The 24229-nt window shown below is 42.0% G+C and overlaps 1 protein-coding gene across 2 annotated transcripts in view; it reads left to right on the plus strand.

Annotated features, from left to right (window-relative positions):
• The window catches only part of LOC130109163 (ras GTPase-activating protein 1-like), a 65701-nt gene extending 41517 nt beyond the window's left edge, over nucleotides 1-24184 (plus strand). The window contains exons 2-25 of one of the 2 annotated variants that reach the window (XM_056275922.1): nucleotides 1346-1498; nucleotides 3828-3963; nucleotides 4506-4576; nucleotides 6205-6322; nucleotides 7288-7319; nucleotides 8027-8079; nucleotides 8274-8424; nucleotides 8568-8646; nucleotides 12104-12224; nucleotides 12376-12532; nucleotides 12677-12764; nucleotides 12870-12950; nucleotides 13194-13351; nucleotides 13560-13636; nucleotides 13776-13948; nucleotides 14060-14219; nucleotides 16250-16392; nucleotides 17505-17620; nucleotides 17808-17894; nucleotides 19322-19389; nucleotides 19481-19569; nucleotides 20457-20534; nucleotides 22671-22805; nucleotides 23114-24184. In XM_056275922.1, coding sequence (XP_056131897.1) covers nucleotides 1346-1498; nucleotides 3828-3963; nucleotides 4506-4576; nucleotides 6205-6322; nucleotides 7288-7319; nucleotides 8027-8079; nucleotides 8274-8424; nucleotides 8568-8646; nucleotides 12104-12224; nucleotides 12376-12532; nucleotides 12677-12764; nucleotides 12870-12950; nucleotides 13194-13351; nucleotides 13560-13636; nucleotides 13776-13948; nucleotides 14060-14219; nucleotides 16250-16392; nucleotides 17505-17620; nucleotides 17808-17894; nucleotides 19322-19389; nucleotides 19481-19569; nucleotides 20457-20534; nucleotides 22671-22805; nucleotides 23114-23197 — 2608 coding nt within the window. In that variant the 3' untranslated portion in view covers nucleotides 23198-24184. Of the gene's footprint in view, nucleotides 1-1345; nucleotides 1499-3827; nucleotides 3964-4505; nucleotides 4577-6204; nucleotides 6323-7287; nucleotides 7320-8026; nucleotides 8080-8273; nucleotides 8425-8567; nucleotides 8647-12103; nucleotides 12225-12375; nucleotides 12533-12676; nucleotides 12765-12869; nucleotides 12951-13193; nucleotides 13352-13559; nucleotides 13637-13775; nucleotides 13949-14059; nucleotides 14220-16249; nucleotides 16393-17504; nucleotides 17621-17807; nucleotides 17895-19321; nucleotides 19390-19480; nucleotides 19570-19654; nucleotides 20535-22670; nucleotides 22806-23113 lie in introns of those variants that run through there. The other variant, XR_008809974.1, reaches the window with a different exon arrangement.
• The last annotated feature ends 45 nt before the right edge of the window (nucleotides 24185-24229 follow it).

A 24229-nucleotide genomic window follows, 5' to 3' on the forward strand; every position in this document is an offset into this window, starting at 1 on the left:
ACAAGAGCAGATCTCCCCGCTTGTTTTTTTTTTTTAACGAGCAGTGTCCACTGCTCACCTTAACCAGATGGGGGCCCTTAAAGTCTCCTCTGAGGAGAGCTACTGCTGCAGCTCATTCATCTTCTCACGGCGGGCTGTTTTTCTACTCATGGCCCCATGTCCCAAGAGGCATCGCTAGCCTAAATTTGGAAAAGCGTGTTAATTTTTCCCCCATCTGGCAAAGCAAGACTCTGTCAAGTTCAGCCCTACCTGCTGAAATTTAACCAGTGTTGTTGCAAAAGCTGTTTCATTCAGAGAGTAGCGAGACTTTAATGGTGAAGTTGAAGCTTAAAAAGTGTTTTTGGCTTTTATGCTTTATGGTACCTTTCCCTCTCCATTCATTTATAGCTGACCTAATAATGGCTTTCCCCCCCATATATTTCAGGTAGAAGGGGAAATATTTTAGTGCAGTTTTCATATGACTATATTTCTCCTTGTGAGAATTTAGTGTTTACTTTTTTATCTGCATTTCAGTGCCTTTTTATTTTATTTTAATTTTTTGCACACCACATTTTTCTTTCGTTCTTATTTTAATCTTTTTTTATTTGCTGTGGTCTGACTGACCCACCCAAACGAGTCAAAGTTCAGGAGAGCAGGATTGTTTCATGTTATTTTTTTCTATCAAGGTTCTCAGAGGTTTTCACAGCGCCAAACCCAAACACGGTGTCTTCCTCTTGGTGTGTTGTGAACGGTGATGACGGCATGGACCATCTAGAGATGAATGTACACCGCTTTCACTGACTCAAAGTCTTTCCTGGCAGATGAATACTTGAATTGGATAAAAGTAGTGAGCATTCTGGCACAAAATGTATGCTGTAAATTGACTTATAGTGGATCCAAAAAAAAATCATTTGGCGATACATTGCAGCAAGAGACTGTTTGGAGGCTGAATGATGCAAACCTAACACTTTATGAATGACACTGGTGTACATTTATTTGTTAGATAATCAGGGAATTTAGTTATTCAAGATGTGGTTATTGCATAAGTAAATCTGCTGTTTCCTGTCTCTCAGGATGATTGCCTCAGTTCAAGTGGGAGCACCGTTTCTTCCAAATTCATCTATAATCCTATTTTGTATGAGAAGCACTATTAAGTTGTATTAACTTTTTAACACAGTTGCTGCCTGTTTGTGTGCTTATAGCCAAGTGGCTAAGGCTGAAGACAAGACAGGAAGGAAAAAAATAGTGTTGTACTAATAAACGCCATTCATAATTTTGGGAAGTTCCCTTACACTTTCTCTCTCTTTTCCATCTCCTCTCCTCCGTAAACTACCGACCACCCTCCTTATCTGTCTGTCTGTCTCAGGTGGTACCATGGCAAGCTGGACCGGACCATTGCTGAGGAACGTCTGCGACAGGCCAGGACCCCTGGCAGCTACCTCATCAGGGAGAGTGACCGCCGGCCTGGTTCCTTTGTCCTGTCCTTCCTAAGCATGACCAGTGTGGTCAACCACTTCAGGTCAGTCAGGACACACACACACACATAATCAACCACACACGCACACTCACACAACACACACACACACACCGACAAACAGGTTGGAAGAAATCAACTCATTTTACTTTGATGACCCGTACTGACCTCAAGGAAGAATTTCCACAATACATAGAACGTTCCTTGATGCCCACACGTATGCACATGCACTGCATATGGAGTCTATAGCCATAGTTACGCGATTCACATAGACTGTGACAAAAGCCCACAACTATCGCTAACACAAAGTAGATGAAAATAGTGTAACAATAGAGATTAGTCATCACTTCCTTAAAAAGGGCTGAAAGCTACATACTGTGGTTAAAAGATATCAACCCCGCAGACCACTTGGGTGACTTGTCACTCAGTAGGTTTCAGTGCAGGTTTCAATTGACAAATAACCTTTTGATTGTTTTCTTAGGGACTTTCTTAGGGTCTGTGCAGATTACTTAAAATCTTTGTGTGTGTCACTGTGTCACGCATAGATTAAAGTCATTATGCCGCACATAGATTTTAGTCATTGTGCACAATTACAACAGTATGTTTTTTTAGATTTCTAACAAGACATAGTTGTGTGCGGGTGCGCGTGCACATGCGCGCATGCATTCACCTGCGGGGGCACAGTTTAGAAGACATTTGTGACAGGAAGGTGCGTGGGTGGACCTTAAATGGTAGAAAGGACAGTAGACTGGTAACAATACTGTGGAGTATCTTATAACGCTGCAGCCAGTTAGACGAGACAGGTTGGGCATTACAACCCATCCACCCCCTCACTGATTGTATTATATTGCATCAGACTAGATACCAATATCAAGATACATTAACTCCTTGTTACCACACTGTGCATTCATAACACCCAAGATGCATATTTTCTCTCTTGAGCTCACACCTCAAGGATCATGATTTATAGGGTGTCACCGAAGGCTTGTGTACTTCCTGTCTAATCAGAATCATGTTTATGTTTATTGGCCATGTAGTTTTGCACAAACGTGGAATTTGACTCCAGTTTCGTGGCTCTCAGTGTACATAACATAGAATAACAACACTACAACACAACAATTTTCAGATATATACACAAGGATTGACTTATACAGGCAAAATAAGAGGTGATAAAGTGCAGTGGTGCAGAGAATACATCAGAGATGCTGAAACAGATGTTTGCAGGTTACTTACATACATGCCTGAGGTAGATGGACATGACAGAGTGTACCAGTATACGTACAATGTACAGTACAGTATATACAAAGTGGTTTGATTTATTGACAGTGGTAAGCGTTCATTTGAATAACAGCCCATGGAAAGAGACTGTTTTAATACCCATCCATCCATTATCCAAACCGCTTACCCAACTTCGGGTCACAGGATGCTGGAGCCTATCCCAGCAGTCATTGGGCAGCAGGCGCGGAGACACCCTGGACAGGCCGCCAGTCCATCACAGGGCTGACACATTCACACCTAGGGACAATTTTAGGTCAGGTGAATCGGCCATGCTATTTTTATATCTGGTCTAAATGGATGCTACCACTATTTTAACATTAGTGCATTAAGCATTTAGATACTCAGGTTACGTTGTGGTTAATTTTTGTAAGTATCGCCCTCTCAGCTCACTGTGTTTATTAATCTGTGCTGTAGATAATGAACACAGACATTATTATCTCACATATTCATCAGTCCCATGTAAAAACATATCATTGATAGCAGGAGGGAGGGGACCAATTTACAGTAAATTATGATTTTAAGGTTAATAGTTTGGCCCTAAAACTCAGTAGGTAATGTCCCTTGATTGCTTCTTTTTAGCTGCATAGCCGTTGTTGGCCCATTTTCACAGTAAGTGAACAACAGAACCCAGTGTTTTTATTATTACCTTGCAATCATGGATCCATTTAACAGATGATCAGAGAATTAGGATTACCAGCTTCTTGCTGTGAGCTGGCACAGTGCGGCACTTTTCACCCCACTGTAGTCATCATTCACTGGATAAAATTCCACACTGCTCGCCAGGCCAAAGATTACAATTATCTGATTCATATAATTTTTTTTAACACAGAGCTCCTTTTTTTTTTTTTTTAATCAATATTTCAGCCAACTCCATCATATGAGTGCTATTCAGTACTGTATCATTAGTACATTATGTTTCATATCCGCCATGCTTTTTCTTCATTGCAGAAAAATGAAGTGTCTGTGTTTAAGCAGTTGATAGGTCATTTTAATGCCAAATGGGTTGCACTCAACATTTTCAGTTATGCCTTCTCTGCAGTTATTTGATTGTTTAACAATGGACTCACTGTTCTGTCATTTTTGTGCATCTCTGCAGGATAATTGCCATGTGTGGAGATTATTACATTGGTGGGCGGCGGTTCTCATCCCTGTCTGACCTGATTGGTTACTACAGCTATGTATCTTGCCTCCTGAAAGGAGAAAAGCTGCTATCGCCAGTGGCGCCCCCAGAGGTGAGGCTGACTGATTAGCAGTGCAGGACAGGGGTGGTCCTGCTCTTGCTGTGCCAATTCAGCTTCAGCTCATCTTAAATTTTTAATTATTTCTGAGATGCCAACTTGTGCCTTGACATGAAAAAAATCATGGAACTTTTCCTTGTTCCATAGTCCAAATGAAAGAGAAAAAAAACAACAACACATCTTTGAGTTAACTTGATGCTGAACCTGATTTTAACGTTCAGCCACTTAACTCAAGGGGGAAAATTTTTTTTCCCTTGTCTTCCTTTTCTCCTCATCGTCTTCCTTCGGGCAGTATTCAGAACTGCCTAATGCAAGGCTCAGGCTAATTCTAATTAGCTGTTTTAGGGGAGTGTGAAATCTTCCAGAGTGAGTTTCGTACAATACTTGATTTTGTATGATAATTATGTGTTTTGTTATGTTTTTTTCCCCCTTCTATTTCTTTTTTTAATGGCCAAGGTAAAGGATGGGTTTGTTATTCGCATTTATATTAATTTATATTCATATATATGCATGTTCGTGTATGCATTTGTCCACAGCCCGTAGAGGACAGAAGGAGAGTAAGGGCCATACTTCCATACACCAAAGTGCCAGAAACTGATGAAATCAGGTGAGTGTCAATGTACATGAATATCTTTGTGTGTCTGTGAAAATCTCACTCTGGTCGAGTGAGATTTTCACAAACACTACAAGTGTCAGAGCAGAAAACCATTCTGGTCGGACACTTGTGTTACGCTTGATTAGTCAACCAGTTACTGTTTCAATCTAGCGATGTCATCACGGCCAGCAACGTTTAAGACACAAACGGGTAACGTTGTTCTCCTGAGCCTAGTAATATTGGGTTGTATTGCATTTCTTCCAAAATGCAGCCAAGTTTTTCTTAAATTTCTTGACATGAACTTGGCATATAAAAGTATTCACCGAGGCTTGCCATTCTCTTCACAGTAGAGTTGAAAGCACATCATCTGACTTGCAAGTGACAAAAAGGTCTTGTCCTCATCATTTAGTTGCACCAGGCATACTAGTGATGATCCTGGCCAACTGTGACTCCCCACATCTGATAAGGATCTCTTTGAAGACAAAACCTCACACTGAAACATGACCCTATGTCTGAGACCAACTGCAACCTTAACTGAATGAAGAAACACGCCATCTCCATCCAAAATATACTACGTTTCAGAAGAGCCACCTGCTGGTAGTGTGGTGGTGTTACATTATAAACCCAAGCGCTGAGTTGGGTAAGGCTGCAGCCCTGGAGTTCTTATTTCATCCCTCCAGCATTGAGCCTCTCGCGTGGTATTTAGGGGCGTGTACAATGTCAACTGCACTGGAACAACATGGTTCTCTCTGAACATCTTTCAAGATCTACTTTAACCCCAATTTACACTCAACATACGACACTTAACAACGGGCCTACCCCAGATCGTTACCCTGACCTTAACCACACCAAACCCATATCTAAATTCAGCCATTTCTAACTGTGAACCTAGACTTAATATTTTCAAATTGTATATGTAAGCATAACCATTTCTAAGCTTACCTAAACATAACCATTTCTAACCACATACCATCTCTAACCTAATATCTAAGCTTAACCATCTGTAACACAATATCTAAACTTAACGATATGTAATGTAATAGTAATGAAGCAGATGATCTGAGTGGATGTCCTCAACAATGTCCTTTATATATGGATACTTTGAAACACATCGTATGCATGTGAAGACGCAATTGGTGGTTACTGTGTTCATGTTCAGACTCAATCAGTGATGACAGAATGAGAATGTGCATGTCATAAATAATGCAACATTTCCTTGAACCATCTTAGGAACAAAAATCTCGCCTGCAGTATGCAGCCTTACAGTCTTGGACTTTTGATTTGAGGGTTTGTGCAGCCTTGCCGGGTACTTTCATTTTGTCAATTTGGGGCTCGGTGGGGCCTGGCTACAGTGTATGAAATGAGAGGCAGGGCAGGAGAGATATGACATGGGAGGCTGCAGGGTGCAGCTTTACAGTTTTTGCAAATGCCAGAGAGACACTTTTCTAATTTTCTCAGTTAGAAAATGTTAGTTTGCTTTCAATCACAGCAAAGATGACCAAGTCTCTCTTCAGTCTTTTTATATGACAGGTGACACTTACATCTACTTTTTTTTCTTATCTTATTTTCTTTTTTGTTTTTTTCCTTCGCGTTATGCATATTTTTATTTAAATATCTCCTTTAACACCCCATATCTCCAGCTTCCTGAAAGGGGACATGTTTATCGTTCACAATGAACTGGATGACGGCTGGATGTGGGTGAAAAATGTACGCACAGAGGAGCAGGGCCTGATTGTGGAGGATTTGGTGGAGGAGGTGGTGAGTATAGCACACCAGGTGTGAAATACATCTTTCTTTCTTTTTTTTCTTTTTGTTGGCCATGTGAACAGGTGTCTAACTTGGATATTTCTAGCAATATTCTCTCTTGTAACTAGATGACCACTCAGACCTGAGGCTATCTTCAGTGCTCAGTTGTCACTGCTCTTTTGCACAATCGACATCTTGTTACGAAGAAGTGACTTCTGAACAGCACACTGATTATTAGATATTTATCAAAACTGCGCATCCAGGTAGCATAGCGGTGTATTCCTTTGCCTACCAACAGAGGGATTGGCAGTTCGAATCTCCGTGTTACCTCCAGCTTGGTCGGGCGTCCCTACGGACACAATTAGCCATGTCTGCAGGTGGGAAGCCGGATGTGGGTATGTGACCTGGTCGCTGCACTAAGCACCTCCTCTGGTCGGTCGGGGCGCCTGTTCAGGGGGGAGGGGGAACTCGGGGGAATAGCATGATCCTTCCACATGCTACGTCCCCCTGGCGAAACTCCTCACTGTCAGGTGAAAAGAAGCGGCTGGCGACTCCACATGTATCAGAGGAGGCATGTGGTAGTCTGCAACCCTCCCCAGATTGGCAGAGGGGGTGGAGCAGCGACCGAGACAGCTCGGAAGAGTGGGGTAATTGGCCAGTGGGGAGAAAAACAACAGCTGGGGGAGAACAAAGGAGGAAAAATAAAAAAAAAAATCTGTTAGCCTCATCTCAGTACACAATAGCAGCATTTGCACAGTTCACTTTTGGTCTTGGTCCAAATCAGTAACTAAAAGTTAATTCTGTGCATCTCACAAAGGTTAGGTGGAGTGCTTAGGGGCAGTATTCACACGGCAATTTCAGGGCAGAGTGGATTGAAGTAGTCAGAGCTGGCCGGTGTACAGACCCAGAATTGTGAAATCCTGAACTCGGAAATTCACCCATTGGACTTAATAAGTTCTGTTTCTGATGTTTTTCAGGGGCGGGAGGAGGATCCACATGAGGGCAAAGTGTAAGTTATTAATGAATAATGATTTTTCATTTTGTCCAATGGAAAAAAAATCACACTTGCATAATTGTACACTTTTACAGTATGCTGGAGGGTGTAAGACTTTGACGGCTGGACTTTTTCTCATTACTTTGGTTACTCTGTAGAGTGCTGACTTTATCCTTAGTTTCATCTGTGAGTGGCTGCTTAGTTTATATCTTTGAACAACCTATCATTAGAGACTCATTACATCCCTGTTAGTTCAGCCTCTGCCTTGCACGCAGCCCATGTTTGCTTTATTCTCTAGCTATAAATGATGATTTCTTGTTCTCCTTTAGCAAGCACAAGAGCATGACAACACAGTATTATACCAGACTTCTGACATAATCCATCGTTCTACTCAGTAACTCTCAAAAGAAAAGACCGACTCAGTCAATGACCCCAATTCAGGGGAGTTACTGTGGCCAGTTCATCAAAGGGGAATTGAAAGCGGACGGAAATTAAAACTGTTTACACTTGAGAGCTACTGTGTTTATCAAACTGAATATTTGCCTGTACAAGTGAAAGCTGTGTAAATGAACAGAGCATCATTTTAATCTGATGAGTGTATCCAACCCAACTGAAATGTTGAGCAAAGGTATAGTACAGGGAGGTGGCCGGCTCTGGATACCTGCATTTTGTTGACAGAGCTCTCTCCGTTTTCTCTCTCCTCCTCAACTGCTCCTGTACAGCTGGTATCATGGGAAGATCAGCAAGCAAGAGGCCTACAACCTGCTGATGACAGGTACCGCTCCTCCCCCTTCTTTCAAGAGGGCCCATTTCTTTCTCTCCACATTATTAATGTAATGTCATTTGTTTCTGTCTACGTTATGAATTGTCTCAAACATCAGAATGCAACTATCATGGTGTACTGCTGAGGAGGCAACGAAACCTCTCTTTCCCTTCATCTTGCTCTCTCTCATTTTCCTTCTCCAACAGTTGGCCAGGTGTGCAGTTTCCTGGTCCGCCCGTCAGATAACACACCTGGGGACTACTCCCTCTTTTTTCGCACCAATGAAAACATCCAAAGGTTTAAAATCTGTCCTACTCCCAACAATCAGTACATGATGGGGGGAAGGTACTATAACAGGTATGTAAACTTCCACTGACATTGTTTACAACAAAATTGCAGCCGTGCAGTTGTTCAGAAACAGAAAAACCATGTTGGTGAATGACACTGTAATATGATGGCATAACTGATATGTGCCATCTCTTTCTTTCCCTCCTCATTAGTGTTGATGACATCATTGACCATTATAAGAAAGAGCAGATTGTCGAAGGCTACTATCTGAAAGAAGCTGTGTCCGTGCAGGTAATCCCAAATACAATTCAATGAATATATAAAGATAATAGCCACTAGGGCTGCATGATGTATTGTTTTAGCATCATCATCACGATGTGCACATATGCAGTAGTCACATCACAGAACGTGCAATGTGAAGTAAGAAAAATGAACTCAAACACATCATGATACAACTTTTTGCTGCTTGATACAAAAGGAAAACTTGCATGGTTCTCATTTTCCATGACTAATCTACAAGAGAAGTCTGTCTGATATACACTACCGTTCAAAAGTTTGGGATCACCCAAACAATTTTTGTGTTTTCCATGAAAAGTCACACTTATTCACCACCATATGTTGTGAAATGAATAGAAAATAGAGTCAAGACATTGACAAGGTTAGAAATAATGATTTGTATTTGAAATAAGATTTTTTTTACATCAAACTTTGCTTTCGTCAAAGAATCCTCCATTTGCAGCAATTACAGCATTGCAGACCTTTGGCATTCTAGCTGTTAATTTGTTGAGGTAATCTGGAGAAATTGCACCCCACGCTTCCAGAAGCAGCTCCCACAAGTTGGATTGGTTGGATGGGCACTTCTTTGAGCAGATTGAGTTTCTGGAGCATCACATTTGTGGGGTCAATTAAACGCTCAAAATGGCCAGAAAAAGAGAACTTTCATCTGAAACTCGACAGTCTATTCTTGTTCTTAGAAATGAAGGCTATTCCATGCGAGAAATTGCTAAGAAATTGAAGATTTCCTACACCGGTGTGTACTACTCCCTTCAGAGGACAGCACAAACAGGCTCTAACAGGTACTATTTAATGAAGATGCCAGTTGGGGACCTGTGAGGCGTCTGTTTCTCAAACTAGAGACTCTAATGTACTTATCTTCTTGCTCAGTTGTGCAACGCGGCCTCCCACTTCTTTTTCTACTCTGGTTAGAGCCTGTTTGTGCTGTCCTCTGAAGGGAGTAGTACACACCGGTGTAGGAAATCTTCAATTTCTTAGCAATTTCTCGCATGGAATAGCCTTCATTTCTAAGAACAAGAATAGACTGTCGAGTTTCAGATGAAAGTTCTCTTTTTCTGGCCATTTTGAGCGTTTAATTGACCCCACAAATGTGATGCTCCAGAAACTCAATCTGCTCAAAGAAGTGCCCATCCAACCAATCCAACTTGTGGGAGCTGCTTCTGGAAGCGTGGGGTGCAATTTCTCCAGATTACCTCAACAAATTAACAGCTAGATTGCCAAAGGTCTGCAATGCTGTAATTGCTGCAAATGGAGGATTCTTTGACGAAAGCAAAGTTTGATGTAAAAAAAATCTTATTTCAAATACAAATCATTATTTCTAACCTTGTCAATGTCTTGACTCTATTTTCTATTCATTTCACAACATATGGTGGTGAATAAGTGTGACTTTTCATGGAAAACACAAAATTGTTTGGGTGATCCCAAACTTTTGAACGGTAGTGTACCATGATTTACTCCAATTTAATGCTCGGAACTCCGTCATTTCTCGCTTGGTTTGGACGAATGACACATCGACGTGTTCATCTGCTTCTCGGCTCATGATGCGGGGGTTGCAGTTATATTCACGGGCACCGCAGTTAATCCGCAGAGTGGACGGACGGAGTGATAAAAGTTAGCATTCTGATTAATAGCGGATGAGTTGCTGGTGGGTGAAATGATACATCATTAATGATGATGAAAATATTAATTATGTTCTCTAAAATGTGAACATATTTTAAGCTTTGTTTTTGTGCATACTCAATAATCCAGGTAAGAAAGTCACAGAAAGTTGACTCAGTTCATCTGGACACAACGTTTATTGAGGGAAACGTTTCATCACCCATCTAAGTGACTTCTTCAGTCTCAACTGACTGCAGGTATCCCCACCTTTATAAACAATACAGTGGCATACTGACCGAAAAGGATGGAAAGGAAGGAAAAGGAAGACACTCCTTCAAGGATGAGGATGTGCACATCCTTGATAGGGAGGAGTGCTGGTTTGAACGGGGCGTCAAAGAGGCCATCTATGTGAAGAGGGAAGAACCATCACTGAAACGGAGGGGGGGGGGCTACCAGATGCTACCAGTGTACATCTGTCGCCATTTTACAATGTTGTGATTGCAACCATTCCCCAATCCTCGGTGAATAGTACACATGGCCATTGTAACTCTAGTTAACGGTCACGGCAATTTGCGTATGAAACCAATGGTTGGTTTCGGTCGTTATGCCACTATTGTTTATAAGGGTGGAGATACCTGCAGTCAGTTGAGACTGAAGAGGTCACTTAGATGAGTGATGAAACATCTCTCAATAAACGTTGTGTCCAGATGAACTGATTTAACTTTCTGTGATATCTTAAGCTTAATTTTTCGTCTGGCACGAATTAGCAGACTAGACTCCCATTGCACCAATTGCGGCATCCATTTGCCTTTTAGCAACAATGGAGGTAAAAAAAGAACCGAGAGAAAATTAGAAAAGGAGAAGTAAAAACAAAAAAAAGGAAGGGCAGAAAAGTTCTGTGTGGGACGAGTCAAGTGCTGGGTATGTCATATGAAACAGTTGCAAAGTACTGTGTGTGTGTGTGTGTGTGTGTGTGTGTGTGTGTGTGTGTGTGTGTGTGTGTGTGTGTGTATGTATATATATATATATATATGTATATGATAGCCAGAAAACTGGTACTTCAAACATTGCATAATATGTTACAATATCATCACGCTTACATATCTCCCACTGAGAAATAATGGTAACGTGATCGGGTGCGGGTCTCTACATCGGAGAAAGTAGTTCTTTCGGGTGGGTGGCAGGTGGATGGTACATGTGGATTCGGATGATGTCAGAGCCGATCTGTGCGTCACTGTTCTCAGCCATCATTCTGCATCGTCTGGCTCCATCTCCTCTTCTTCCTGTGTGAAAAAAGGCACCGTTCACTTTTCACAATTTCCCAACAACTCCCCTACAAAATGACCCCAATCATTCTAGAATGATTAGTTCTTAACGAACAGCGCTAGTCAAGTCATCTGGTGAAAACTCCTGTATTTTTTCATATCGTAATATGTATCGCAGAGAAAAAAAAATATCACAATGTTTTTTCCAATATCGTGCAGCCCTAGTGGCCATGTGTTGTAATGCCATCACATCACTCGGTCCCACACTGTTTTGCAAAACTTCCACATTTTCAGCAACTACTTTCACCAGTTTGAACAATGAAGAAAAATTTGGACTAATGTATAGGATAGTGTAGGAGGAGGACTGAATAATTGCAGTGTATATATATTTGGTCCAATAGGCTGCCCCTTTCAAATCTAGCAAGGAAGAAAGCATCTCAAATCAGTGGTTTTCTAGGGGGCGTTCTTTGTAATCTAGCGCATTCTACCGGGACAGCAAATAAAAATTGTATATAGGTTTTAAAAATATGGAGTTGATTTTCGCATTTGTAGTTTTGTAATTGTGTGATTTGTGTCCATATTTCCATCAGCACCAGGAACAAGTCCTAACTGACACAGATGGAAAAGAAATCTACAACACTATCAGACGGAAAACAAAAGACGCTTTCTATAAAAACATTGTCAAGAAAGGCTACCTCCTATTCAACAAAGGTACAAAATATTTTTTTTCTCAATCATAAATAAATCCTGAAAAGACCGCTGATAAATGTGTTGCGAGAGTCTTCCAGTAATTCCTGGAAAGTCTACTTTGAACACCATCAGGACATGTGTTCTTCCTCTGTCTGGTTCCTCTCCACTCCAGGCAAAGGCAAGCGATGGAAGAACCTGTACTTCATTCTGGAGGGGAATGATGCCCAACTCATTTACTTTGAGAGTGAGAAGAGAGCCACTAAACCCAAAGGGCTGATCGACCTAAGTGTGTGCTCTGTATATGGTGTGCATGACAGTCTGTTTGGCAGGTAAAGTGCCAAAATAGCTTTTCTTGGCTCTAAATTGGTAGTTTGCAGTACGTTCTGTCTCTTAATTCTGAATAATTAGTAGAAACTTGTTGAGCGCCTTCATGTTTTTCTTGTTTTTTTTTTCTTTCTTTTTTCTCCCCCCAGGCCAAACTGTTTCCAGATTGTGGTCCAGCACTTTAGTGAGGAACAGTACATATTCTACTTTGCAGGAGAGGCTCCAGAGCAGGCACAGGTATTGTGGGAAATGGAACGTCTTTAATGTTTTTCACAGTGTCAACGACTACAAGTCTAATAACGGTGTCTTACCAGTGTTCTTTGTCTGCACTTGTGTTGGCAGGATTGGATGAAATGCCTTCAGACATTCTGCAGTAACTTAAGGAAACCCACTCAGCCCACCTCGAACAAGAGACTCAGACAGGTACAAAAAGCCGTTTTCTCAAGAACTGATAGGCAAAAGTATTCATTACAAATTACAAATAGTCAATCATCACTCAGATGTAAACCCCTTACAATAAATTATTTTAAACTTCAAAGTTGAAATTGAAAACTGACAAACACAAACTGACAAATACTCCTTTTCATCAGCTCACCTGTACACATGAATTTCTTTGCTTCCTACCAACGTTTTGATTGTTGATGTGTTATGTTTGTTCTCTCCCAGGTGAGCAGCCTGGTCCTCTATGTAGAGGAGGCCCACAAACTGCCAGTGAAGCACTTCACTAATCCGTACTGTAACATATATCTGAACAACGTCCAAGTGGCTAAGACGCACCCCAGGGAAGGTCAGAACCCAGTCTTCACTGAAGAGTTCATCTTTGAGTGAGTCTACATCACTTCTTCAGCTTCCTTTCCATCCCTTTCTTGCTTTCAATTCTTGCGCTCAATTTTCTCCACCTCCTCATCTTACTGTCCATATATGCTGACCCATCTCAACTAGCATCAGTCATTTCTGCATTTATACTTGTGGGGCCTCATGATTTTGTTTTGTGGAACACCAGCATCTCAGTCTATGAACCTTTTCTTTCAGTGATTTGTCGAGCGAAATCAACAGATTCGAAATTAGCCTGAGCAACAAGACAAAAAAGAGCAAAGAAAGTGACATCTGTAAGTCTGTCTTTGAACTCATAGAACATTCAAAAGGCAACCATGCAACAGTTGACATGTTTGTGTGCATCTTCCCTCTGTTTTTTTTCCTTTCTCTGATGCCTTCTCTCCCTTCACTGATGTCTCTACTATTCCTCAGTGTTCATGTGCTGCCAGCTGAGCCGACTGCAGAAGGGCCAGATGATTGATGAGTGGTTCCCTCTCAGCTCTCACGTGCCGCTGAAGGGCATCGAACCAGGTTCCTTGCGTGTCCGTGCCCGCTATTCCATGGAGAAGATCATGCCTGAGGAGGAGTACAACGAGTTCAAAGAGGTCTGGCTCGCAGTGAGCTTTGAAAAGAGCTTGTGAAAGCATTGTACACTCACTTATTTTCCCTGTTGTCTACTCAAAATTATGTCTGTTTTGTTGTGTATCCCTTCGCAGATGATCCTACAGAAAGAGTTTCATGTGATCTATGCCTTGGCCCATGTGTGTGGTCAGGACCGCACCCTGCTGGCCAGCCTCCTGCTGCGCATCTTCAGACATGAGAGGGCTGAGGCCCCCCTACTCAGGACACTCAATAACAGAGAGATCAACATGGAGGGTAAGAAATACAGTAAAAAGCAAACAAATCCTTATTTTGTAACACTAGCAGCGAGCATATTAAAAAGGCATGGCCATCAGAAAGTAGTAAGTAAACCATGTTGACTTTTTCAAGTGGTATTACAGCCATCACAGTGCATCCACATTCTTTTTAACATGCTTCAGGTCTCGCTACAGCTCAGTTGGAGTCCACCTTGGGCCAATTTATTTAATTGCACATAATTTAGAATACACAAAATATGGCTGTGTGACGTCCCACAGCTGACAGTGCATGCCAGAGCAGAAACTACCACTCCACCAGGAAAGTCTTAATGAACAGTAGGCTTTTAGAGTCCCGCTGCTCAAAGGTTAATGCCCAGAAACATACTGTACACAGCAAAGTAAGAAAATACAGGCAGAGGACAGGGTCTCTGCAGATACAGATACCGCCACACACATCTTGTGGGTCATAAGTGATGACTGAGAGGTTTTGCATGAGTCTACATGTTGATTTTTAGGAAAATCCAGTAACACTTTCTATGAAGCTTGTGTCTTTAACGCCCTATAAGCATCTATAACGCCCTATAAGCATCTATAATGCCCTATAAGCATCTATTGCATCTATAATGCCCATACTTTCCTATAATGTGTATTACAATGACTAACAGCTATGGCTGAAGACTGAAATAGCACTGAAGTCTCATTATGCATCTCTACAAAACTTCAGCAAAACAAGTTGGCTATGATGCATTATGACATTTGACAGATAAACAGGGTAATGATGACATATTTATAATGCATAAATCCATTTTCCTACTCTTCCGTGCAAAAGCTTTCTAGATCCGACATGACATGATTTATCTTGGTTTCATTTTTTAATGAGTGGGATTTCACTCCTACCTGACGACCATGGGTGGTCAAAATGACCACCAGTTTTTAAACTCTATATTTTGTCAAGATAAATACCCAATTGAGATATTAATGCATTGCATGTTATTATATCTGTTAAGAATCGACTGACACCAAAATTAATATTTTCACAACTTAAATGCTATTTTTCAAACAATTTAAAATTCAGAGAGACATGGTTGAACTTGAATAGCAAAATTGAAAAAGTGAAAATATTACCTGAGAAACAAAACGGAAAACACATATTGCTAATCTAACAAACGTAACAAGGCCTATAAAACGTGAAATGTAAAAAACAAAAGAATTGAAAATAAATATTGAAACAGTCCCAAACAATGACCAGAACTTAAAAACTACTAGAATGACTGTGGGCGGTGGTTTTTAAACTCTATATTCTGTCAAGATAAATACCCAATTGAGATATTAATGCATTGCATATGTTAGAATGTCTGTTAAGAAACAACTGATGTCAAAATTAACATTTTAACAACTTTAATACTATTTTTCAAACACGCCGCTGTCCAACGCCTGTAAATACTGCAACGCTTCGGTGGTAGTCATGGTGCGTCTGTAACCAGACATGTTGGCAATAATCAAAAATGAAGTATAGACTATTACTCTCCACTGGAGAACGCTAGTGTGTTTCTAGGACAGAGCAATGAACATTGCGAAGGAAATGACGCGACCAACACACGTCATAAATAGTGACATGACGTGCACGATGACGCACAAATTACGCGTGGTCATTTTTACCGCTCATGGTCGTTTTAGGTAGATCTTATCATAACTTTTTTTGTGCAATTGATCTGAAACTCATGTTAATGCAAATATGTGCAATTTTAGACACACTCAGGGAGCGGCAGGTCTGTATCTTTTTTGTTCCACAAAGTTATTAAACTTTGAAAATCCAAAAAGGTCAAAATGACAGCCTTGGTCATTCTGGTTAACGGGTGCGGAGACTTTATATCCACTGTAGATGAGACACTCATGTAGTCATCGATGTCGGGAGACTGACTCCATTTTTTTTCTTCCTAATTAAAATGTTGTTTCATTTGGATGGCTGTTGGGGAAACTAAATGTAAAGCTGTGATCTAAGCCCCATTTATCCCTGCATGAGACAGAACTCTCTTGTGCTATTTCCAGATGAGGCAACAACATTGTTCAGAGCGACCACGCTTGCCAGCACATTGATGGAGCAGTACATGAAGGCTACGGCCACGCCTTTTGTTCATCATGCACTCAAGGACACCATCCTCAAGATCATGGAAAGCAAACAGTCCTGCGAGGTAAAAAAAACAAAAACAAAAACATGGGTTTGGGACGCTCCATCTTGTCTCTCACACACTTGCTTACCCTCATCACATTTTCTTTTTATATATCTTATAAATCCATATAATTTTTGTTATCCTGGTTTTTTTTTTTTTTTTTTACATGGTGATGCTGGTCACATTGCTTGGGTCCCTGGGCTGTTCCAGTGGCGTCTGGACACTGCTTGGCATCCTGCGCATCATATTTTTCATACATTTTATAATTCCTTTATAATTCTATTATTCTCTTTCAATGTTGTATTGTGTAAATTGTGTAAACACAACAACCATTGCATGTTGTCCGTCTTGGAAGAGAGATCCCTCCTCTGTTGCTCTCCCTGAGGTTTCTTCCTATTTTTTCTCCCTGTTATAGGTTTTTTTTTTTAGGGAGTTGTTCCTTATCCAATGTGAGGGTCTAAGGACAGGATGTTGTGTTGCTGTAAAACCCCTTGAGGCAAATTGTGATATCGGGCTATACAAATAAAATTGACTTGACTTGACTTGACTTGACTTGACTTGACTTGACTTGACTTGACTTGACTTTTATGTGGGACGTCTTAACTGCATGTGTAGCGACCTGGGCAAGTCTGTTTTGCAAGTCTTATTGTTCTCCGACATTGCAGCTGTACAAGAGAAGTGATCTGTAAGCTATTTCCCCCTGCATTTATCTCTGGCACAGCATTCTTGGCATATGATAACATCGTATCAGTGCTTTGGCTTCACAAGCCTGCAGTCTGGATGCAATGGAAACCAATGTTGATATGACAAAGCCTGAACATTGCTGAAGCTTCAAGGGTGCTTTCATGTATTGGCTTCAATTGTGCTGAACCCATCTTATAGTGGCATTGAGTCGAACCTTTTAATAATGTCTTTGTCTTTTTATGCTTATAATGGTTAACATCAAAACATCACCTCTAGAGGACTGACCAGTTTCCATTCACTTTAAATGGCAAACATGTATCTCAATTGTACTGTATCATTATCCTTAATTTAACTGAAAGTCTTTCACTGTAACTTCGTGTTTAAATTTGGGAATCATTCATATCTTTCTGTCTCCCTCCTGTGCACATCCTTTCACTGTCTTTCTGAAGTTGAACCCTTCCAAATTAGAGAAGAATGAGGATGTAAATCTAAACCTAGCCCATCTCCTCAACATCCTGTCTGAACTGGTGGAGAAGATCTTCATGGCTGCTGAGATCTTGCCTCCGTAAGATCATATGCACACACACTTACACAAAGAACATACATGGAAGTTCAGTCAAACTAGCTATGGCTGGCAATTGTGCAATCAGTAACAACATACCATGTATCATCTCATGTGTAAATTTTCTGAACACCACCGAGATAACGCCAACTCCCAGTAATAAGCCATTATCTCCCTGTGACCAATCCAGGACCCTAAGGTTCATATATGGCTGCCTGCAGAAGTCGGTCCAGCAGAAATGGCCCACTAACACCACCATGAGGACCAGAGTCGTCAGGTAAATGCACACATTTTTTGGTGTAGGCATCAATTATTTTATGGGACATCTTTTTTGCTTTGAACATGGCGTCCAGATCAATGCAAGAATTTAATTGTGCAAATGTACTGTAATGAAAATGATTATGAATTTATCAGTTGTACATTACTACAAACTTTTGTTGCAACTCTAATTCACAGATGAAATTTGTTCTTCGCAAAAAAAACCCCACCTTTACAGAGAGCTAGCAAAAAAGGGACTTGGTTTACTCCCTTGTTTTATACACTGAACAGCCAAAACCTTAAAACCACTGACTGACAGGTGAAGTGAATAACATTGATTATGTTGTTACAACAGTACCTTGCAAGGGGTGGGATATTTTAGGCAGCAGGTGAACAGACAGTTCTTGAAGTTGATGTGTTGGAAGCAGGAAAAATGGGCAAGCGTAAGGATCTGAGCGACTTTGACAAGGTCCAAATTGTGATGGCTAGATGACTGGGTTAGAGCATCTCTAAAATGGCAGGTCTTATGAGGTGTTCCTGGTATGAAGTGGTCAGTACCTAGCAAATGTGGCCCAGGGAAGGACTACCGGTGAACCAGCGACAGGGTCATGGGTGCCCAAGGCTCACTGATGTGCGTGGGGAGCAAAGGCTAGCCCGTCGTCCAATCCCACAGAAGAGCTATTGTAGCTCAAATGCTAAAAAAGTTAAGGATGGCTATGATATACAGGTGTCAGAACACATGATGCATCAGAGCTTGCTGCGTTTGGAGCTGCGTGACTGCAGACCGGTCAAAGTAACCATGATGACCCATGTCTGCCGCCGAAAGCACCTACAATGCGCACATGAGCATCAGAATTGGACCATGGAGGAGAGGAAGAAGGTGGCCTGGTGTGATGAATCACATTTTCTTTCACATCATGTGGACGGCCATGTGCATCATTTACCTGGGAAAGAGGTGGTACCAGGATGCCCTGTAGGAAGAAGGCAAGGCGGTGAAGCCAGTGTGGTGCTCTGGGCAATGTTCTGCTGGGAAACCTTGGGTCCTGACATTCATGTGGATGTTACTTTGACACGTACCAGCTACCTAAACATTGTAGCAGACAAAGTACACTCCTTCATGGCAATGGTATTCCCAAATGGCAGTGGCCTCAGGTGGTTTTAATGTTTTAGCTGATCGGTGTAAAGGAAAAGTAGGTGGGAGGGGGGATCCAACATTTTTGTGACCTATGTCACAGTTTGACTGAATGGCATAGTAACAGTTTCTCTCACTCTAAATGTATAAACATTGGTGAACAACACATTAAGTGTGATCAAGTCTTAAAGCTTTCAACATGTGTTTGTCCTTGACTTACATTATCAGTGAAAAATTCTTCAAAAAATGTGTGATCGTAAGATGAGAAAATGTAGTATTTGCTTCCATATTCTACCTGTCTTTCGCGCTTACAGTGGCTTTGTCTTCCTACGACTGATTTGTCCCGCCATCCTCAATCCCAGAATGTTCAACATTATTGCTGGTGAGCGTATAAACAAATATACACAACTACACACAGTTTCCATTAGCACATTATCAATTTGAGTTCCACGTTGTATTATCTGTTTTTGCAGATCCTCCTTCTTTAACAGCAGGCAGGACCCTCACCCTGGTGGCCAAGTCAGTCCAGAACCTGGCCAACCTGGTGGAGTTTGGTGCCAAGGTACGGTTCATCATCCTAAGCATTTTTGTTCTAGTAAAATGTGAAATTAAACTATTAACATTGCTTCCTCTTCTGGTGTGGGAAGATGGCGGCGCCACATTTGCGGCGGCCTCACCCAGTACCATCCATGCAGTGTCTTTGTCCACATCTGCATCTAAGTTTGTGTCTTCATCTGATGGCTGGGAGAGCTGGCGCTGGATCGGCTGGGAGAGCTTGGTCTGTTGCATCCTGTGGGCCCAGGGACCACAGCCCTGCCTGGAGCTGAGCGTGAAGAGGAAACACCGAGGGCAGTCTGACAGGAAGCGGGGCAAGCTGAGCTAACTGCTAGTCCATGCAGACCAACAGTTCTGATAACACCGAGAGTGGTCTGGCGGCGGCCTCGCCTAGCGTTGACTATGTTTTTGGTGTCGTCGTGTGGAGTGCAGGGAGGTGTGCTGAAGGTGTCTGGCTGGGGGAGCCTGGTCTGCTGCATCCGGTGGGCCCAGGAACCAGAGCCCTGCCTGGAGCTGCGCACGAGGAGGAAGCACCGCGGGCGGTGTGACAGGATGCGGAAGCGGGGCAGGCTAAGCTAACTGCTAGCCCGTGCAGACCGGCAGTTCCGACAGTTATCCTGGTGTTCGCTCTCTTGGACAGGGTTTTTTTTTTTTTGGATATGTTGGATATATGTGTTTTTGCAGTTTGGATATGTGTTTTTGTCTTTGTATTGCACTGCTGTGAGCTGGAGGAAATGATATTTTATTTCATTTCATGTGCGCCGGTGCATGGAATGAAACGACAAGTAAACGTTCCTGATTCCTTACATTGTGTATCCCTGTGGTTTGAAACTCATTGTAAGTTTGAAACTAATTGTCTATCAGACACTGATACTTTCCCCCCTTTACGCACAGGAACCCTACATGGAGGGAGTAAACCCTTTCATCAAAAACAACAAACATAGGATGATCATGTTTCTGGATGAGTTGGGGGTGAGTCAGTCTTTTTGTATATTGATTGAAGGGCAGGTTGTCTCCAACCATTGATTTAAACTAGTTGCATTGTGTTAGCAACATGTCAGTTTCACAAACCGTCTTAATGGGATGCCTCTGTTTGTGTCTGAACTGGTTTCTGTTTTTAGCTGTGCATTCTAAAGTGTAAAACTAAGGGCTGCACATTAGAACAGAATGAATACCTGCTACTTGAATGAGGAATAAAAAACATTGATGTAGTGGTGACAGGCATGGGCGCAAGTCCCAGAATACTGGGATGGCATCGAGTGCTTTACCTGTGCCCCTGTCCATAGGGTTAGAGATTGTGTCAGGAAGGGTATCCAATGTAAAATTTTGCCAAATCAGTATGCAGATTGACAAGACCATACCAGATCGATCAAGGCCCGGGTTAACAACAGCCACCATTGATATACTTTAATGATTCCCATAGGGAAATTACGCTCTGCATTTAACCCATCCTAGCTGTATAGCTAGGAGCAGTGGGCAGCCGCCATGCATCGCCCGGGGACCAACTTAGTTTGTCTTGCCATGCCTCGGTCAGGGGCACAGACAGGAGTACTAGCCCTAACATGCATGTCTTTTTGATGGTGGGGGAAACCGGAGCACCTGGAGAAAACCCACCGCAGTCGCGGGGAGAACATGCAAACTCCACACAGAGGATGACCTGAGATGACCCCAAGGTTGGACAACCCCGGAGCTCGAACCCAGGACCTTTTTGCTGTGAGGCGACAGCGCTAACCACTGCACCAACGTGCCCTCACAGGGTACCGATGGAAACTGTAAAATCCGCTGTGGTGACCCCTGAGAAACAGGGATTAAGACGAAAGAAGAAGATATATCAATGGTTTGGAAGCCTAAAAAGTGAAAATAAACACTGTGGTTACAGACAGACTGGTGGCAAATTAAAGTAAAAACCTGCATGCTTGACCCCTACAGTGAGGAAGTCCAGGGGCTCTGTTGTGCTGTGGGGGGCATTTTCTTGGCATGGTTCGGGTCCACTTGTCCCCTTAGAGGGAAGGGTCACTGCAAATCAATACAAAGGTATTCCGAGTGATCACCTTTATCCTGTGATGAAACAGTTCTACCCTGATGGGAGTGGTCTCTTCCAGGATGACAATGCCCCCCATCCACAGGGCCGGAGGGGTCACTGAATGGTTTGATGAGTATGAAAACGATATAAATCATATGCTATGGCCTTCACAGTCACCAGATTTCAACCCAGTTGAACAACTATAGGAGATTTTGGACTGACATGTTAGAGAGTTCTGTCCACCACCATCATCAAAACACCAAACGAGGGAATATCTTCTGGAAGAATGGTGTCCAGTCCCCCCCAGTAGAGTTCAGAGACTTGTAGAATCTATGACAAGGAGCATTGAAGGTGTTCTGGAGACTTGTGGTAGCCCAACACCTTACTAAGACACTTTATGTTGGTTCTTCCATTAATTCTTCACCTGTCCGTATATACATAAAATAAAGATAGGTTTGAGTTGTAAAAAAAAAAACAGCAGCACTTTCTTCACTGCTATGAAATGTAATGACACTAGTGATATGTTAGAATGAATATTCAGCTAGTACAACAAAAGATCTGGCTCAGCGTTATACCAAAACAGCACCTTCTTTCCGCTTGTGCCATATGATTTCTTTAAATACACAGTGCAAAAAACATGCACCAGATTCTTTCTTTTACACTTATCTATTGCCCAGGGTTTGTCTGTCCCCATCCATTTCATCCAACCAAAGCCCACCTTCTTTTTAACCACGCTCTGTGGTGCTTGTGTCTTCACCAGCTTTCATAAACTTAGATTCCATTTTATGCTGAAACTTTGAATCATATGCGCAACGCATGCTACATGGAAATGCACAGAACTGAGCTTGCTCATAACAGACTACCCTGCTTGCAATTACTGTGAGATATCCGATTGCAAGGCTGAGCACGATTGGTTGAAATGCCCCCCCCCCCAAAAAAAATGCTGTGTGGTTGTTATTGCGTAATTAAAAAGTAAAAATTATGACTAAAACTCATGTACACGAATCCTGGTGTGATGCTGGAAAACCTTAAGCCATGAGACCAGGCGATAATTGTGATATGTCGGTGTTGTGCTTTTTTTCTAGAATGTCCCTGACCTCCCTGAAGCCACAGAGCACTTTAGAACAGACCTGTCCCGGGACCTGGCCGCGCTGCATGAGGTCTGTGCCACACATTCTGATGAGCTCCGGACCCTGAGCAACGAGAGGGGAGCACAGCAGGTCAGAGGCCAGGTTCATCACAGCCGGGCATTCTAGAGAGATTTATGTCCCACTCTGTTCCCTATAGTTTCTGATTCTCTCTGTGTCTCAACAATTTCTGTTCTGGTCCATGACATACTAGATATTACACCAAAACATGCTGAGCTTATTTTATTTTTCATTACTCTCCATCTGTTGCACAAGCATCGTCCAATTAAGCTTCTCTACATTCACCGCCTTAATGTAGACAACACAACCTTGACTGTCCAGCTTCTCTGCATTTTATTTAATGATTCTTCTTTTGTGTCTGGTATCTCTCCGACCTGTAGCATGTGCTGAAAAAGCTGCTGGCCATCACAGAGCTCCTCCAGCAGAGGCAGGCTCATTATGCCATGTCCAACAGCAACAGGTAGTACCGCCCTCCTCCTCTCCTCTGTCCTTCCATCTCTCCGTCAAGTCTCCTCCTCCAGAGTGCAGCACACGGAGGGGACCTAGCATGCTCTACCCTCATCACCATGGCAACCCCACCTCCACCACCCTTGGTCATATCCTCCTCTGGTAGCCCCGCCCATTCCCACCCACTATTTTGTCTTTCATCGCCACAACAGAGCTATGCAAGAACAGCAGCTGAACACAAGTGCAGACGCAGTACCTATAAACACAAAAACTTGCACCAGAGACTCTAACTGATGTATGAGCAAGATTTTTTTTTTCCTTTTCCTTCTCATAAACTGTGTTCATTATTCTGTGACTTGGGTACATTTCATTCCCTTCATCACAAGGGCCAACTATTAAGATTTCACGAAGAAGCTCCATAGTGCCCACATTGTGTTTTCACAGCACAGGTTGCCAAAGTGTATTCCCTGCCCTGAGGAAAGTTAACTGACATGAAGCTAGCTAGCTCTCCCTCTTTCTTATAACTGGATTATGAGCGATAATGCTTTTTATACTGTAATTAGTGACTGATTTATTTTATGGTTGAGACAATATCCACAGAAGTGCTGAAACTAGCATTTGTCTTTGTTCTGTTCTTTTTCTTCCTTTGTTTTCTAGATTGGAAAAAATTCATAAAGTATGATTATTTTATATCAAGAAGAATTTCTCTTGCTGGAATCATGAGTATATAATTGAGAAGAGCCAATTTTTTTTCCTCCAATTGTATCAGCATTTTTTTTTTGATTGTTTGGTTCAGTCCTTGAAACTTGCCAGTGCCAGACAAGACTCATAATTAGAGAAACCAAGTAAATGAAAGTGTTTACAGCAGTAATTTTTTTTTTGGAATAGTACAGATTGTATCAGACATGCATGCACTTATTAAACCGTTTTTTTTGTAAAGTAGATAATGGAGTCATTCATTGTCCCCAGACAGAAGTGGAGAAATACTGTGTGTGTATGCAGATCCATGTTGGCTTTATTTGATCCTTCGGTATACCTATATTACATAC

The sequence above is a fragment of the Lampris incognitus genome, chromosome 1, assembly GCF_029633865.1.
Source record: "Lampris incognitus isolate fLamInc1 chromosome 1, fLamInc1.hap2, whole genome shotgun sequence".
NCBI classification, from domain to species: Eukaryota; Metazoa; Chordata; class Actinopteri; order Lampriformes; family Lampridae; genus Lampris; species Lampris incognitus.